At 47.3% G+C, this 19,013-nt stretch overlaps 1 protein-coding gene across 2 annotated transcripts in view; it reads left to right on the forward strand.

Moving 5' to 3' along the window:
• ECRG4 (ECRG4 augurin precursor) overlaps positions 1 to 12,497 on the forward strand; it is a 28,270-nt gene extending 15,773 nt beyond the window's left edge. The window contains exons 2-5 of one of the 2 annotated variants that reach the window (XM_074535877.1): positions 6,434 to 6,564; positions 7,230 to 7,277; positions 9,692 to 9,858; positions 11,924 to 12,497. In XM_074535877.1, coding sequence (XP_074391978.1) covers positions 6,434 to 6,564; positions 7,230 to 7,277; positions 9,692 to 9,858; positions 11,924 to 12,085 — 508 coding nt within the window. In that variant the 3' untranslated portion in view covers positions 12,086 to 12,497. The remainder of the gene's footprint in view (positions 1 to 6,433; positions 6,565 to 7,229; positions 7,278 to 9,691; positions 9,859 to 11,923) is intronic. The other variant, XM_074535878.1, reaches the window with a different exon arrangement.
• The last annotated feature ends 6,516 nt before the right edge of the window (positions 12,498 to 19,013 follow it).

Here is a 19,013-nt window from a genome sequence, read left to right on the forward strand (position 1 = left end):
GTTCAGAGTGGTTTCCACTGGATTGCTCCCAGTTTTTTGCCTCAGGCTTGCAAGACCATAGTCATCAGTCTAACCCCATGCTGGGAAAGTAATGAACCCACTAGTTCTATCCTGCTATCCAGCTGCAGGCTTCCTTCCAATCCATGGTCTTTGCTATGCTCAGGGGCTTGATGGAGTTTACACCACACTGAAAGGGGCCCTGCTCACTGCTCCTCATTCCAGGGCTGCCTGGGGAACAACCCTGCTGACAGCATTAATTAACATCTTTCAATGAAATTTCTACATCAAGGGTCTACTACTGTCACCAGTGGTGATGAAAGACATTTAACCAAATGACATCATTGGTGCAGACTTTCTTACTTATTGCCCTTGAGAATGCTGCCCAACCAGGCCAGCAGAGAGCTTCCAGCACTGGGGTGCCAATAGAGGCAAATCAAGCCCTAAAACAATCCTGAAACCCCTCCATAGACAGAATCGTTAGGTTGGAAGAGACCTTTAAGATCATCAAGTCCAATCCATGCCCCAATACTTCAACTAAACCATGGCACTGAGTGCGACATCCAATTTTTCTTAAACACATCCAGAAATGTGTTTGGTGACTCCACACCTTCCTGGGCATACAACTCCAGTACTTTATCACTCTTTCCATAAAACACTTTTTCCTAATATCCAACCTATATTTCCCTTGGTGCAGCTTAAAGCTGCATCCTCTGGTTCTGTCAGCTGCTGCCTGGAGAAAGGGACCAACCCCCAGCTGATTGCAGCCACCTTTCAGTTGTAGAGAATTACAAGGTCACCCCTGAGTCTCCTTTTCTCCAGGCTAAGCACCCCCATCTCCCTCAGTGGTTCCTCACAGGGTTTGTGTTCCCAGCCCCTCTCCAGCCTTGTTGCCTCCTCTGGGCACACTCAAGCATCTCAACATCCTTTCCAAACTGAGGGCTCAGGACTGGACACAGCACTCAAGGTGTGGCCTCACCAGTGCCCAGTACAGGGGAAGGGTGAGCTCCCTGCTCCTGCTGCCACACTGCTCCTGATCCAGGCCAGGAGCCCTTGGCCTTCTTGGCCACCAGGGCTCACTGCTGGCTCATGTTCAGCCGGCTGTCAGCACCCTCAGGTCCCTTTCTGCCTGGGCACTGTCCAGACACAGCATCCCCAGCCTACAACACTGCAGGGGGCTATTGTGGCCAAAATGCAGGACTCAGCACTTGGACTTATTAACCTGCATCTTACTGGGCTCTGCCCATCCATCCAACCATTCCAGGTTTGTCTGCAGAGCCTTCCTACTTTCCAACAGATTGACACATGATCCCAGCTTAGTGTTGTCTGTAAATTTACTAAAGAAAGGCTCAATCCCCTCATCCATGTCATCAATAAAAATATTGAACAGAACTGGCCCCAGCACAGAACCCTGAGGGACACCACTGGTGACAGCTACCAGCTGGATGCAGCACCATTCACCACCACACTCTGGGCCCAGCCATGCAGCCAGTTCCTAACCCAGCACAGAGTGCTTCTGTCCAAGCCGTGGGCTGCAGCTTTTCCAGGAGTGTGCTGTGGGAGACAGTGTCAAAGGCCTTGCTGAAGTCCAAACAGACACATCCACAGCCTTTCCTGCATCGAGCAGGCAGGTCACTTGGTCATAAAAGGAGATCAGGTTGGTCAAATACAACCTACCCCTCCTAAACCCGTGCGGGCTGGGTCTGACACCCTGGCCATCCTGTGAGTGCTGTGTGAGGATACTCAGTATAAACTGTTCCATAACCTTACCTGGTACTGAGGTCAGGCTAACTGGCCTATGATTTCTAGGATCCTCTTTCCCACCGTTTTCGTGAATTGGTGTCACATTGGCCAACATCCAGTTATCTGGAGCCTCACCAGCGAGCCAAGACTGCTGGTAAATGATGGAGAGCGACTTCACAAGCTCATCTGCAGCTCCCTCATCACCCTGGGATAGATCCCATCTGATCCCATGGATTTATGCACATCCGAGTGGCTCAGCAGTTCTCTGACTGCCGCCTCCTGGATAACAGGGGGAGCATTCTGCTCCCTGACACCATCTGCCAGCCCAGGAGGACAGCTGTCCTGAGGACAAGCCATCTTCCCACTAAAGACTGAGGCAAAGAAGGCATTAGCACTTCCGCCTTCTCCTCACCTGCAGTTACAAAGTTCCCTCCCATCCAGTAGAGAACTGAGGTTGGTCTTACCCTTCCTTTTGCCATTAATATATTTGTAAAAAATGTTTTTATAATCCTTTACAAAAGTTGCCAAATGAAGTTCCAGCTGAGCTTTGACCTCTCTAATTTTTTCCTACATGGTCTTGCAACACCCTGAAGTATTTCCTGAGACACCTGATCCTCCTTCCAAAGATGATACATCCCCTTTTTATTTCTAAGTTCCTTCAAAACCTCATTGCCCATCCAGGCTGGATGCTTGTCTCATCAACTCATCTTTCGGCACACAGGGGCAGTCTGTTCCTGTGCCCTCAAGATCTCTGTTTTAAAGCACACTCACCTTTCCTGCACTCCTCTGTTTTTAAGGGCTGCTTCCCAAGGGACATTCTAAGTCTCCTAAACAGCTCAAAGTCTGCTCTCCAGAAGTCCAATGTAAGAGTCATGTTGATGTTCCTCCTGATTTCACCAAGTATCAAGAGCTCCAACCACCACATCTCCCACCAGCCCATCTCTATTTGCAAACAACAGGTCTTACATAGTCCCTCCTTTGGTGGGCTCACTCACCAGCTGTGACAAAAGTTGTCATCCACACATGCTAAGAAACTCCTGGACTGCCTCTTTTCTGCTGTACTAAGTTCCCAGCAGATGTCTGGCAGGTTAAAGTCACCTACAAGAAGAACAAGGACTGGTGATCCTGGTGATGCTGAAGAAAGGGAGGTTTTAAAAAGAGCAGTGTCACTGCTGACAGAGAGATCCCAGGAAAACACTGCAGAATTCCAGCTGTACACACAGCAACTGTGGCTTTTCATGGTAAATAACAGAAAAACTCTGCAGACTTGTCAATAAACTTGGATATTCACTCAGGGGTAAATACTTGGAACAACAATGCAGTAGTTGCAAGCTCAGCAGAAAAAATACATGTCTTACTACAAGACTTGGGCAAAACTGCCTTACGTCCTTATAACAGCCTGAAAAGAAATAGAAATTGCTACTGGGGAAACATCAGTCACCTTTCACCTCGCCTTTGAAAAGAAGTGCTGTGATGCTTTTCTTACTTTGTGTCAAAAACTTCTGTCCCCTGAACTGAGAATGTGACCTCTTCTTAAAGACACTGCACTCACTTTAAACCTGAGGTTTATAGTCTTCTGTCAATCACTTCTTCCATCACTAGAGCAATGAATTTCTACAATAACCTTGTGCTTGAGTCAATCCTTTCTCTGGGTTTCACAAGATTGCATTTTATCCCAGCAGTTTCTTGAGTCATCATGGTGTATCTAGTATCCAGAAGAGGTTCTGTGCTTTGTATTTCCTTGGTTGAGAGGCACGAAGCACCTGAAGTTCTGCAGAGCCCCAGCTCCCACACAAGGCTTGCTGCAAACCAACCAGCTGAACAAAACACCCTTTGCCATTACCAATATAGCAGTAAACCATGAATATTCATGAATTATTGCCCTGGTTTTATAAATTAACTCCATCACAGCTTTTCCATGTAGCCTTGCATATGTGCTCTTCACTCCTGTCCCTTCTAGCTATATTCTGCAAATTGCAATCCCAAAGCTCCGGTGGTTTTAGCAAACGGACTGTCAGAGTTAACCTGATGAAAGAGTGCATTGATTCAGGAGAAGGGGCCTTGGCTCCAGCACATGGTGCTGTCTGCTGACACTTGAAGCATGGGGCTACAGGGAAAAACCACTCGAAAACAGTGACAGAAAAGAAAAACCAGCTCTGGTTCACATTTGCATGGGAGCTGAGCTGGGACCCCAGCCTCCTGTGGAAGTGCTTCGATCACAGGGATCGGGAGGGTGCTGCTCCCTCCCACTCTCTCTCTGTGGGAAGATGTGGCTCCTGCAGAGTGCAAGGGGCACTTGGTGTGGAGCTGTTGTTTGACACTGACACTTGAACTGGGGTAATAGAATCATAGAATGGTTTGGGTTGGGAGCAACATTAATGATGATCTCATTCCAACCCCTCCCCACCATGAGCAGGGACACCTTCCCAAAGACCAGGTTACTCAGTCTGAAGCTCTTATGCCTTGTCCTATCACTTCATGATCATGGAACAAGTCCTTACAAAAAGGATGAGCAGAGATGCCTGAGCTTTCGCTCACAGGTGCTGGGGGATGAAGGGCAGTGAGGGAAAATCTTTGAGTGCAGATTCGAGTGATCTTTTTCAGAAGAGGAAAGATGTGTGAGGGGGAAACAGGAGCAATTTCCTGAAGCAGCATTCAGGCTGGGTCTGGGACATTGCTGAGGGACCAGCATCTTACAGTGAGTGGTGAAGGCAGCCATGGGGTCTGGTCCCACTCCCAAGATCGGCTGTGCCTGCCTGTGTTCCACATCTCATCACAGGGAACTGCCAGTGCACAGCTCCCCCACCATGCACTCGTGGCTATGTGTATATATACACACACATATTCAATGTACATATTTATATACAACTGCAATATATAGAGTATGCACTCTGTGTGTGTGTGTGTGTGTGTGTGTATTCATCTGCAACTGATCTGGAACTGATCCCTCTATCACAGAGCCAAGGCCCCAGCACCGGCCAGATTTATCAAAAGTAATTTACAGAGGGGGCCTGGCTCTCCCTTGCTCTCTGCTGGCACAGCTTCAGCAGGAGGTGAGATGCTCATTATGGTCTCCTGAGTGCTGTGGGTCTCGGCTGTGAGGGAAGAGAGAGGTTTGTGGCTTAGGATAGGTGAGGAATTCATTAGGAATTCATCTGGGGTGTTTCTGGCATCTGCAGGGGAAGGAACTGATAGAAGATTAATTCACTAAGGGAAGGTTGAAGTCCAAATTAGGAAAAGGCAAGAGTAAGTTTAGGCACCATTACAGTCATGGAACTGCTGAGCAAGGGCCCTAAGTTTGTGAGTTTGGCTTTTGGTCCCTGAGTCCTTACAATAAACTAAAACTGTCCATATGTAGAAAAAAAAATCCAAATTATTTTTCAAAGCTAATCAGCTAAAATGCATTGTGATTTTCTGTGGGTTTGGGCGGTGAGAGGAAAGAAGACAGAGAAAACACTGAACCAAGTCACCTATAGTTGATTCTTCCATCAGGACAATCTCTCCATTTCCATGAACTGTTACAAGGATCTGACAAACTGGGTTTATATCCAGAGCAATGTGAAATGACACGCTACAGCCATTTTATTTATTTATTTTTAAACTTCCCTGTCAGAAAAGCTCGCATAAACTGCTGAAAGCTCTTTACCAGTCTCCCCCTATCGATTATGTGTAACTCCTAAAAAAAGGTGCTTCTGGGAGGTGCCCCAGCAGTGGATGGTGCCCGAGCAGTGGATGGTGCCCGAGCAGTGGGTGGGTGCCCAAGCAGTGGGTGCCCCAGCAGTGGATGCCCGAGCAGTGGATGGGGGCTAGAGCAGTGGGTGGTGCCCGAGCAGTGGGTGCCCCAGCAGTGGGTGGGTGCCCCAGCAGTGGGTGGGTGCCCAAGCAGTGGGTGCCCCAGCAGTGGATGCCCGAGCAGTGGATGGGGGCTAGAGCAGTGGGTGGTGCCCGAGCAGTGGGTGCCCCAGCAGTGGGTGGGTGCCCCAGCAGTGGATGGTACCCCAGTAGAGGATGGGTGCCCCAGCAGTGGATGGTGCCCAAGCACTGGATGGGTGCTAGAGCAGTGGATGGTGCCTGAGCAGTGGATGGTACCCCAGCAGTGGATGGGTGCCCCAGCAGTGGATGGTGCCCGAGCAGTGGGTGCCCGAGCACTGGATGGGTGCCTGAGCAGTGGATGGTGCCTGAGCAGTGGGTGGTGCCTGAGCAGTGGGTGGTGCCCCAGCAGTGGATGGGTGCCCGAGCAGTGGGTGGTGCCCCAGCAGCGGATGGTGCCCGAGCAGTGGATGGTGCCCGAGCAGTGGGTGGTGCCTGAGCAGTGGGTGGTGCCCCAGCAGTGGATGGGTGCCCGAGCAGTGGGTGGTGCCCCAGCAGCGGATGGTGCCCGAGCAGTGGATGGTGCCCGAGCAGTGGGTGGTGCCCCAGCAGTGGATGGTGCCCGAGCACTGGATGGGTGCCTGAGCAGTGGGTGGTGCCCCAGCAGTGGGTGGTGCCCGAGCAGTGGGTGCCTGAGCAGTGGGTGGTGCCCGGTGCTGCCCCGCTCCGAGCCCCGCAGCATCCCCGGGTGCCGCTGCCCCGGCCCGGCCGCTCCGAGCCCCTCCCCGCTCCGCTCCGCCCCGCCCGGCCCGGCCCTGCCCTGCCCTTCCCTCCGCTCCGCTCCGCTCCTCCGCCTCCATGCTCTCCGTCTCCTCCCTCACAGGTGGGCCCGCTCTCCTCGCCTCTCCTGGGCTCTCCCCGCCGCGATGCCGCCGCCGTGTCCCCGCGGGGCCCTGCCCGGGGCCTCCCTGCTCCTGCTGCTGCTGCTGCTGCCGCTGCTGTGCGCGGCGCCCGGTGAGTGAGCGCGGCGTGCGGGACACGGGACCGCGAACCCGGCACGGCCTGGGCAGCGGGGACAGCCTTCCTTGCCCTGGCACCCCGCGGGGCTGAGCGCCTTGGGACGCTCCGAGCCTGGTGCGAGCCGGGCGTCTTTTAAAAAAGGCGCTTCTTTGCCGGCGACTGAAGCATTTCGGAACAGCCGAGCGCTTGCCGGTCTCCCGTTTCGCTCCGGTCTGGGGATCAGCAGGATAACTGCTTCGATGTGCTTTGGGGCAGGATGCCAGGCACAGTTTTGGAGCACTCTGATTGTTAGCACAGCCCTCACCCAGTGACTAGGGGCTTCCAGAATTATCGTTTAGCTCTGGGTGCTGGTACTGGCACCAGCTGCAGTTTTCTGATGAAGAATATAATCGTTTACTTGGTGAAGAAGACCATTATAGGATTTCCCTTGCCAAGAGAGCTGGGGAGAAGATGCTGGAGTGTCAGAAGCTTCCCTGCAGTGTATATTGCATCCAGGTGTGGAAAGGGGAGCAAAGAGAGAAAGTTTCTGCTTTGCCTCTTGAACTGGAGCTATGACAAAAATACTTCTGGCAGTTTTTGAGAAATAAACTTCTGTTGTTGTTGTTGTTGTTCTTATTCCCTTCTCAGTAAATGTATGTGTTTTATTTTTATTTGTCTAGATGTTTCAAGGGGAAATAAGCTTAAACTGATGCTTCAGAAACAAGAAGGTAAGTAAAGAGACAGCAAAGTGCTTTCCCTTGTTTCTCCTCAGAGTCAGTGCTGTCAGTCGAAGCTGTGGAAGAGCTGTCCCTGTAGCTCCAGCTCCAGGAGAGCAGATGGAGCAGGAGGTACAAGCACAGGGCCACACTCACTGTGGGCCACACCAGAACCCCCTGCTCGGGCAGAGCCCTGCCTGTGTGCCAGGTTGGGATGTTGGGCTGGAGGCTCTGCTAACCACAGCTCCCTCTGAAATCCAGGCTTCCCAGCCTCAGGAACGCTGCCTTTGCTTTGCACAGAGCACAGCTCCGACCTTTTCCAGTGTATGCATGGCAGACATGGCATTTATCTATTTGGGGCAGTCACAAACTTTTCCAAAGAATGCATGGAAATACTGCTGGCTCAGGCACAGGGAAGAGTATGTGCAAACCTGGCTTGTCTGTGATGCCTTGACTTGTTCTTTTTTCTTCTTGGCCCCACGTGTGCTTCCTTTTTGGAAGACTGCTCTCTGACAGGAGAGATGATGGCCAGAGGCCCAGCAGTCAGAAGCATGGAATGGCTCTCTGGTTGAGGGAAGGTAGTGGAAACGATGCCAGCTGGGAACAAGCACCACAGCAGATGAAACATCCCAGAAGTTTTGGCCACCTCTCCTCAGCCTGCTCAATGGCTGAAGCAAAGAATTTATACCCCCACAGAGGGGACTTCCACTTCTGCCAGGCTTTCTGATTTTATTCTGGGGATTTTTTCTGGCATCACTCCACACCTCTTGCCAGAACTAGATAGATATCCCACCCACCTCTGTTTTCCTTGTGTGTAGGTTCCTTGTGTTACCATTCTGCAGGGTTTGTGTGACGATAGGAGTGACCCTCCTGCACCACAGCAGTGGCCACTTGTTTGTTCAGATCCTCTGGGGAGAGGGACTGCCTAGGGAGGGCTCTTGGGGCATGCAGACAACATGGCTTAGATCAGGAAGAGCTGCAAAATGGATGATAGAGGGAATATGCAGTCTTTTTAATTCCAGCCTTGCTCTCCTTTTCTGGTTGGTTTCTAAGGCAAGCAGGCCAAGCACACAGTGCTGCTTCCCTGGCTGGCAGTGTCCCTTGTGTAAGGGCTCATTCGTGGGACATTGCTTAGCTGTCCCTCCCAGCAATAACACCCAGTTCAAGCTCATGGTGAGTTATCAGTTCCCAGCTCATCACTGCAGGACAGCCTGTTTCCTACTTACTGCAACAACTCTTCTGTCTTTTATCTTCAGAATCTCTTTTTTTCTGTAGTCCTTTGCCTTCCTCTGTGAGCCGGCCCAGCTCCTGCTTCAGTGGTTTTCTTCACATCTCCATCTCACTTCCCTGTTTATCCCAGTCTCTTCCCTCACATCTCCAAAAATCCCATGCATACCCATGCCCTCCTGACTTCTCCCTCTTTGAAATGAACCATCTGAAGGCAAGGCTTCTCCTACTCCTACACACTTCTTGTTTCACAGCCAGATCAATACCATGTATTATCATTTCTGTGTGTGGTCAGGAGTTGTCCAGTCACAGAATCATAGAACTGTTAGATTAAGAGAGATCTCTAAGTTAAAGTCCAACCATTTACCCAGCAGAGTCATGCTCACCACTAAACCATGTCCCCAAAAAACCATGTGTCTTTTGAACACTTCCAGGGATGGCAATTCCCACCACTTCCCTAGGCAGTTTGTTCCAAAGCTTGACCACTCTTTAAGTGAAGGACTTTTTCCAAACATCCAATCTAAACCTTCTGTGGCACGATTTGAGGCTATTTCTTCTCCTGCTTCTTAGTCCTCTCATCCTGAGGCATGGAGCAAGCCAGGTGGCACATCTGGGTCTGGCAGGTTGAGGGCATTTCCGTGCATCCCTCACATAGGTTGCTATGAAAACCTGATGGGCTTTTATTTTCAGGCATATAGGGCATTTAGTAGTACTCATGTAAATGCTGCTTTTTCACACATCAGATTCAAAAATCTATTTTTTAAGTGTTTCTCCCTTCACTCTAATATGTTGACAGTGTTTCTCCAGCTCCCTTAGTCATTCTAACTTCACCTCTCCTCTTCAACCCAATTTCTGCAACTGTAGAACTTAGGGTCGGTCTCCTGGTCTCTCCTGAAAGAAAGAGAGCATAGTGTATATGCTCATTGAATTTGGGTGGTTTTACTTAAATTCCTCAGTTAGCTGCTGTATTTGAGCTCAGAAATGCTTTACAAGAATCCAGGAGAATGAGGGTAGCAGAGAAATCCTATTACACTGGTGATTCCTGGCTTTATTACTGCTGTTCTGCTACAGGCATTGCACTGGCAAGCACAAAGGTAATGGCGTGATGTGAGAATCATTTTCTTACTTGCTCTAAGCAGTACACTCCAGGCTGACCAAAAATTTCCTGGCATGCCTTTTGCGGGGGGGATCAATTTCAGCCCCTGCTGCTGCTGCTGCTGAGAAGCCGGAGGTGTCAGTGAAAGAAGCAGCAGCCAAGGAGTTCCTGAGCAGCCTGAGGCGGCAGCGGCGGCAGCTGTGGGACAGGAGCCAGCCCGACGTGCAGCAGTGGTACCAGCAGTTCCTGTACCTGGGCTTCGATGAGCAGGTCGGTGACAGAAATGGAGAGGGCTTTTAGAAAAGGAGGGAGAATAGGCAGGCATAAAACAAGGGGGATTGGGTTTAAATGAAAAAAAAAAAGAAGCTATTTAGATTAGATATTGGGAATAAATTATTTACTGTGAGGGTGATGAGGCACTGGAGCAAGTTGTTAGAGAAGTGGTTGATGTCCCATTCCTCTAAATGTTGAAAGCCAGGTTTGATGGGGCATTGAGCAACCTGGTCTAGTAGAAGGTGTTCCTGCCCAGAACTCTTCTTTTAAAGTCACACAGAAATATAACCTCTGTTACATGTTAGAGATCCTTGCATTATTTTATTAGTAGAAAAAAATTACATTAAGGTCTTGTATGGAGTTCCTGCCTGCTATCAAACTTAAGCTTAATAAATTGCAACTGGACATATGAACAAAGTTTGCTTTGTGGAATAGGTGTCCAGACTCAAAGCAATCAATCGTATTTCAGGAAAGTAATTTCCTGTCAGCCTCAACCTGATCAGCTTTTAAACATGCTGAGAAATCCACACCAAGCTGGCTGTGACTGGACCTTCTCAGTGAATGGCACTGACTTTATGCACCCAATGCACACTTGTGCCTCCACAGCGTGGGCAGCTCCTGACCATCATGACCACTGGCAGCTGTGCCTCCACTCTATAAGTGAAAGGAAAACCTTTGGATAACATCCAGTCAGCCTCCCTTCAAATGAGAAGGACACATTTTTAAAACACACTTTATTCATAAAAACACTGGAGTGGAATCAAACTCTGCACGAAGCTCTACTAAATAGATGCTGGAATAGGGCAAAAAAAGTGTGTTTGCTTGCAGTCCCACATGTAGAATAATTTCTGCTTTTAATAAGAGGTAAAAATAGTTATAGATGTTGAATTCTTGGCTTCTGTCAGCTGTATGAATATGTTTAATGAGATTGCATTGGCACGGGGAAGCTGGAGTTCATTTTAAAGCTTCATGCTATGTGGATTGCTTGGAAGATGAATGCACTCATTTTCAAAGCTGCAACAATTAGAAAAATAATCCTTTGCTTGAGCTGAAATAATGAAGGGTAGTTTTTTGTAAATTCTCCTGGATATTACGTGGATAAAAGTCACTTCTCAACAGCATGGCTACATCCCCCTTCACTAATAGAAATAGGAAAAATAAGAAAAGTGGTTTTATACACTGGAAGCTGAAGACTGGGGGAAAATATGAAAAGGAGCAAGGACAAACCATGCAGATAAAGTGAATTCTCCTCTGAGTTCCTGTATGCATTTCAAAAACATATGAGGCCTGTTGTGGGATACAATGAATCCACTTAGTAGGTTTTCTTGAGTATTAAGACAGACTTAACAATGAAATAACTGTTTGTTCCAGCAGAGGACTTGGTCCATACTTATCCATTGTATATTCGCAAAACTTTTTTTTTTCCCCAAATCTCAGCCAAAAATATTTCCAAAGAGTCATTCAGTTGGAAAGGCTTTGACTTGGCAAGTATTTGATATCCTTGCACACTATTTTCCCTCTGCTGTTGTGAGCAGAACTGAAGTGCTTATTGCATTTCCTTAGCTGGAGGGCTGTGTTGTACCTCCGTTTATACCTGTGCAAGGTGAGAGATCAGACAGAAAGCAAAAGGCTGTTGCACCCCAGTCAGGGATGTTGCAACTAAAGGCACATGGCAAGGGAGAACTAAACCTTTAGATTTTTAACTGTAAAATATTGACATAATTCTACAGCCCATCATTGACAAGGTAATTGAAATATTAAAGGTGCTTAGTGCACATTTCAGATGAAGGTGGTCTCAGTTTAAGCACTCTGCAGTGGGCAGGGGGTGTGGGGCTGGGTCCAGGGCAGGACAACTCCTGCACACAGGATCCCATAGGTACAAGTCACAAAACCCCTCAGATCTAAAGCTTTCATTTATGACAAATGTGCAAAGCATCCGGATTTCTGAAAGAGGCTGTTGCACCACTTCAGTTTTATCCCATCACTGTACTTTCAGACTGGAAAGCAAATGCACAAATGCTCTCTTTTTTTTTTTTTTTTTTTTTTCTGGCTTTTCTGGCAGAAATTCGAAGATGACCTCTCCTACTGGACAAACCTGGGGCGTGCTCGTAATGAGTACTACGGTGGGCACTACCAGCACCACTACGATGAAGATGCTCCCATTGGCCCACGGGACCCACACGCCTTCAGGCACGGGGCAGGCGTCAACTACGACGATTACTGATGCCATTAACCCTACTGCAGCTGTAGGGCTGCACTGGGTGAGGCTGAGCCCTCCCCCAGTCAGGATGACCCTGCTTTTTCTTCTTTCATGTCAAACAGAAGGAGTAAAGGAACTGCCAGACTTTGATGAAAGCAACATGACTTTTTAAAACTATCATTACTTAGTAGTACACTATATATAAAAAGTGTTATAGAAATAAAGCTTTTTTGATAATCAGGTTGCCATTATTTAGTAGACTTCATAACAGGAATTTAATTCCAACTGTATTATTACAGATTCCTTTTTAAAGGGCTTTTTCTCTTGCTGTCCTACAATCAATTGCAAAATTACATTATATCATCTCTTTGGCATATAGAATACATAATATTAGCCAGTACATTTAAGATGTGCCTTCCCATTCACATTTCTATTAACAAATAAATCCAATTATTCTTGGGAGAAAAGAAAAAAAAAGGTTTCCTGTCAATTGAAGTGCTGCTTTGTTGCCTCCTCTGCCGTTTCCATACCCACAGTGTGCAGCCCTCCAAGCCTGACATGGCACTGCTGCAGCTCCTGTTGGGTCAAGGACACAGATATTCACAAAAGCTGAATTCAGTGCAGATGAGCCTGCCTACCTACAAAGCCTGTGAAAGGATCCTCCAGGGAACAGGCTCAAGGCTGGAACTTGACTTCAGCAGTAATTGCTGAGGCACAGAGCATCCAACCTGAGCGGCCCCAGCCCCTCCCATGCACGATAACCCAAAGGTTATCTTTGCTGAATGCTCCCCTTTGTGTCCATTCCACTTTGTGTCAAGCTTTCAGCCTAGCTCAAAATAGGGAATAAAACAACAAAGTAAGCTATTTAAAATTAAATTAGTGTCAGACAGCATCCAACACAGTCCCCTGACATCATAATTTCCAACTGCAAAATTCCCTCTACCCCAATTCAGACTGAAACATGCACATTAGGCTGAGCAACAAAACATCAGGGACCAGGCATCTGTTAGTGAAACACAGTGGATTACAGGGATTGTCGGTGGCATCATGTGTGTTAAGAATCCCAAAACACAACCAATTTTTGTATCACAGCAACATCAGCCTGGGAGGGAGATTTCAGCTGTCAGGGACTTCAGGAGGAGCTGAGCACAGGAAAGCACTGCTGGCACTTGACAAATGTAGAGGACTGGGAAGGAGCAGGTGACGAAGGCTGGCTTCTCTGACTTCTGGAACTGAAGAATCAGGATAAAGAGAGATTAAATGTGTTCTACCAACTGTAGCAGTCAGAGAAGACAGCATAGATGCTTTAGCTGTCTCTCATCTAAAGCTTACAAGAAATTTCCAAAGCATGGATGATGGAAACACCATTCTTTATGCTTCACTAGTTTCTTAACTGAGTGTATTCCCTAATCTTCTGGTGAAAGCCCTTGTTGTGTGATGGACTGGTGTCTAGGAGATGCAGCCCAGCACTGCACAACTCCCTGCAGGAACACTTCCCAGGAGGCAGCTCTTTGCTGAGGGAGCCAAACTGAACATGTTGGTCACTTCTCTGCACACACAGATGCACACTGGCCTAATGCTCCAAACCCTCAGCCTTCCCTAGGCTTAATCTCAGCAGAATCCTTAAGCCAGTTTAAATGGTTTAAACTGGTGTGTTTCCTTGGTAGAAGAGCCTTTATTCCAAATAGGGAATAATCACATTCTGAGTCAAGCACAGACGTTTTTGCACAGTTGGAAAACGCCTATTCCTAGAAGAATACTTTCATTTTGTGTATTATCCAAAAAGTGCACTGAACTTGGCAACATTTGAACCATGCTGGTAATTTCCATCATTTCCCAGAATTTACATTTGGGAATTCAGACCAGCTGAATGAGGAAGAAGTGCTGTAAATAAAGACCATCCCTCCCCAGGCCTTTGTAAGCTCTGTCCATTCCTGAAGGCTGACTCAGTCTAGCAGCTTTCTGTGCCTTGCAGGCTCACAACCAAATCTATGGTCTCTGTCTCCTGAATTTTCTAAGAGGAAAAAAAAAAATCTTTTCCATTATGTTGTGTTGCAGGGTTAAAGAGTGGGACGAAGTTAACTTTCTACATAACAGCACACATGATAACATGGTTTAGATTTGTGACTAAACCAGCGTAGGCAGAACACCAATGTTTTTGCTTTGGGTGAACAGTGCCTGCACAGCCTGGTTTCCATACTGACCCCCAGCAGGCAGGCTAGGAGTGGGGAAGAGACTGGGAGGGTACTTGGGTGAGAGCTGACCCAAACTGGGCAATTCCAAGTGATGCAATTGCTCAACACTAAAAGCTGGAAAGAAGAAGACAGTAGGGGCTTTGACTTCTACAGAAGCCATTTCTCTGAGACTGGTGAGCACCAGGCTTGCTTGGGAGAGATGGTGAGTGGCCTTTGCATCACTTGGGTTTTCTTCTTCTTTACTTCATTCCTTAAACTGCTCTTACCCCAGCCCTCCAGAGCACCCATCTGATTGTCTCATTCTCTCCCACTGGGGCAGGAGGAGGGAGTGGCTGTGAAGGCACTTTGCTGCTGGCTGGGGTCACTCACCACAAGGCAATGGGTCTGTGAGGTGAGGGCACCCTCCTTGCAGTGCAGCAGTTGCAATGATAGATGGCAAGCAAGGATAAGCAATCAGGCTTGGGCAAAAGGAGGAAGATTACTGGGAAGAAAAAAAATTTCATCAGACATGCATGGAGTGCTTCAAAGTTTAATTTCCTTTTACTATTTCTGTCCCAAAACATAGACAGAATTGTGCACCTCCTCTCAGCATTTCCATGCTGCTGTGGAGACAGCACAGAGCACTTCACATCACTATCACCCTCAGCCACCCCAGCACTGACATAATGTAACCTCTCCAACAAGACAGAAGAGCAGCAATTGTTCATTGTGGCTCTTTTCAGAGCAGGAAGAAGCTTGGCCACGCTCCAGTGCTTCATGTTTCAAAGCCTGATGCTGCAACATCCCCGAGTTTGTCCATGCCAGCCAGGCAGGTCCATCAGACTCACAGGGCAGTGATGCCTGCTTTGCTGGTAACACCTGCCAACAAACCATTCTGCCAAAGAATGGAAGTATTATGGCTGTGTTCTTTTTTTTTTTTTTTTTTTTTTTTTGAGGAGGAGAGGTCATCATTCCCTTTAAGTTCCTACTTGTGACACAAACATGTTGGGGATGGGGGATTGAGCATTTCCATCCCAGGACTGTTTGCCAGGTGGAAGATGTAGCCTTCCTTGCTTAGAACAGCTTTCTCTGCAGTGGGGTGGACAGAGCCCAGATTGCTGTGTGTGGCTTTGACAGCATTTAAGGCCACTGTTCCCTGTTCCATTTGTGCTTTGGACCTTCCAGCTGTTTCAGCATGGTAGCGACCAGAGTATGCAGAGGATCCTGCTCCTTGCTGAAGAGCATGCCAGCATCCAGGGAAAACACTGCAAGAATAAACAAGCTGGTGCCTGTCCCAGGCTGTATATGGCAACAAACCAAGACAGTTAAAGACTTGTCAGATCTGCTATTATGAAATAAGCAAGAGAAGGACTGAGACAAGGAACAGAAAGCCAGAATTTGGGGTTTTTTTTGCAAGAAATATGAATTGTTATTTTAGCAAAGCCTCCCTGTTGATACAGAATTGCATTCAGGAGCCTCCTGCCACACGGAAAGAGCCCTGTTTTGCTTCAGAACTATTGCTGCTCTTCATGGTACCTCTACAGAGTCAAGAGCTGCAATAAGGTATTCCCTTCTGACACCTGAAATCCCTGCACAGGGAAATGCTCACAACAGAGGAACTATAGATTTGTGGCAGCTCCATTCCCAGCAACTTCAGGGAAGGGATGTAGGGTTGTTCGGGCCAGCAGTGTTGAGTGCACGGTTCCCTTGCTGTTAACAAAGCATCTTCTTCCTGTGGACCAGCCCCTAACAACCCTCAGAGACCTCCTGGCCTCAAGCAGCATTAAACTCAATACCAGCAAGGCTGGGCACTGGCTCAATCCATCAAACTAATCGAAGCCTTGTTCTGCCCTCTGTAGCCTCCTCTCCAAGGCAATTACGCCTCTTACAACTCTGAAACTCAATTCAAACCCTGGCAAAAAGTGAAGGCTTTTTCCCAATACATTATGTTTCTAAAAATTTATTGAAAAAAGCAGATTAAGACATAAATATGTGGATGGCAGTGAACTCACTGGTTACTAAACCGACCAATCTATATAGTTTAAGTGAAGCTGCAAACACCTTAGACACAGAAACTACCAGATCATTATTTCCCCGTATAGCAAAAAGTTAGGCATGAGGCTTCTCTAGATTACATATTCATGGAACTAAAAATAAAGTAGGTCTGCAAGCCCCTCTGTAGCTTGTCTGTAGACTGGCAATGTGCCTGACAATGATCCTCAGCAGCCTACATACGAAAAGTACATCATGCTTGAAATAAAGAATGAAATCCAACTCTGGATCTCATGCTGTTGTAACCTCCAGCAACAGGAGTGGTCCTACTTGTGAGGATCAAAGGATGCACAGCAGCAGGTGCCTTGCACACCCTTCCTTCTGGAAAGCCGGTCCCATCCAGCAGCACCAAGCTAGCCAGTTCCCTCTGCTGCATTGTGTATTTCCTACTGAGAGTGAGGACTTGCGCCCAGCACCAGCTGAGCTCCCCATCTGTACAGCAAATTGTGAGTAAATAGGCACCTCAGGTTTGGTGATAGTTTTACCTTGTTTGCCTGACCAGATGACAGCAGAAAATTCCAATTCTCAAATTTTCTAAAGGAAAAAAAAATCCTGAGAGCATGTCTCTGCTTCATTTACTCCCAAATTCTGTATTTCCAAGCTTTCAGTGCTGTATTCTAGTACCCTCCTTCAAAAGTGGCTCTTCCAGAGAGGCAGCAGCTCTTTCTTACCTGTGGCTCCCAACACACTTGATGCCTTTCTCCTGCTGCTATGTCTAACCCCAGACAGGAGCAGAGCACCAACATGCAAACCTCCATCTGCCTTTTTGAAGACTCAGTTCAGGCCAGACAACTTCAAAGTACCCCAGACTTTCAGTCTCGAGCATCAGCAGACTCTTAACATGATTCATGCCTTTTGAACCAGCCCCACGTCACTGGGTTTCAAAACCTAGGGGCAACAGCTACCACAGCTCCTGCTGCTGGAAGACACTTCTAAAAAAGAATATGGGAGCTGAATCAGGAACCTCTGAAACAAAACCAGGAATAGTACAAGGAAAGTAGCAAATCTGCAGTCTTGTCATTCGGGCCCGGTGGGAGGCATCACACACACCCACAGATGGGTTGTACTGGTACCAGCCACTTGGCCTCTCCAATTTGCTCCTTTGATGAAGGAAGTCAGGCTGAGATGTAACCTAAGGAGCTTTTAAATCCTTCTCTCTTGAATCTAAAGGTTTAGACTTCCCAGGGGATTTTTTTTTTTTGAACATACACATTTTGTGCTAGTCTGTAGTAGCTTGCTTGTGCCTGCACAAATTCACATACTTAGTACTGAAGTCACTGGATTAAACAAAAAGCAGCCCTGGAAGTAACAGCTGGTAGCCAGAGCTCCCATTTACTCTCCCTGGCTGAGCTGAATGTTGGACCAGGGGTGTACCCCTGTCCCATCTCTTCACACACTTTGGCATTCAATGGCACAATATGCACAAGGAGTGAAACCTAAGGAGAAAGAGCAACATCCTTCAAATATAATCTCCATCTTAAGAGTTCTAAGGGTTAAAACCTCCATGCTGGGAGCTGATTACAGTTCTCTCCAAAGAACTATTGAAGAAGTGGGCACTACTTTCACACATGTCCAGCTGTGGCTTCGAGTACAGGGAGAGGCTGTGCTTTGTGAGTGTTTCTGTAATGACAGGTTACAGGCACATTTGGAGCAGCACACCATGGTGCACTTTTCAGGCAATTTAATGTGGAATAAAAACCCAGATCAAGGACCTAGAAAAAGGCTTCATACAAAAAAAGCACATCTCAAGCTGCTTGGCTGTGAAAAGATGGAGGTAATGTATAATATCTATATTCCACCTTTGAATGCAGACAGGAAAATGCACCATGGCTCCCCATCTCAGCTGTATGGCAGATTTCCAATGGGAGAAAACGTGCACTTGTGAGCAAGGAAAAACCCATTAGTCCTAAAAGGATCCCTGCAGCCCCACTCCAGGCAGGGCACAGCAATGAATGCAGCAATCCCACCCTGCTGGAGTCCCTGGGAACTTGAGCAGACAGACTGGAAGGGACTCCAAGCCCTGCAAGCACTGTGAGGCTCTGGCAGACAGTCAGACAAAGGGGCCTAAACGCCACACGGCTCTGGAGTCTTCCCAGGGCTGGGCATAACATCTCTGCTACTGCTAACTCCCAATTCACCATCACCTAGAGACACTCAGAAGCTAATGAAAACATCAAGCTCTAATGAGATAAAGTCAAGTCACTTTGCTTGATGAAGTTTAGGATTTTCAATTTTGAGTGGTACTAAGCCAAAATACCTTTTAAATACCTTTTAAAAACTAGAAGAAATATTAAAAATAAGGGGAATTGAAGTGGTTTTTTTGTTGTTGTTGTTTTTTGTTTTGTTTTTCCTAAGATAACAGGGCATAGTTACCAAAGTTGAAAGCATTTACTGACACTTTGGTAACTGCTTAAAACAGAAACACTTCCTCAGTATTTCCTCAGGAAGGCTGAAGTTAGGCTCCATGGTTTAAAGAAATATTATATTCCTGTATCACTATCAACTACCTAAATTGGAATAAATCAGGATGGTTTTGTCTGATCTAATTCAACAGACATCCTGCAGCCCTTACTATACATCTGTTAGAAGACAAGCAATTCAAGACCAAAGTTATTAACTTTGAGTGGATTATTTACAGACTGTTACTTCATATTTAATACACAATAAATCCACAGATGTGCAAATCCAGAGAAATTCCCACAGTGAAATCTTGAAACGAGCAAACA

This window comes from Zonotrichia albicollis, chromosome 2 (assembly GCF_047830755.1).
Source record: "Zonotrichia albicollis isolate bZonAlb1 chromosome 2, bZonAlb1.hap1, whole genome shotgun sequence".
Classification (NCBI taxonomy): domain Eukaryota; kingdom Metazoa; phylum Chordata; class Aves; order Passeriformes; family Passerellidae; genus Zonotrichia; species Zonotrichia albicollis.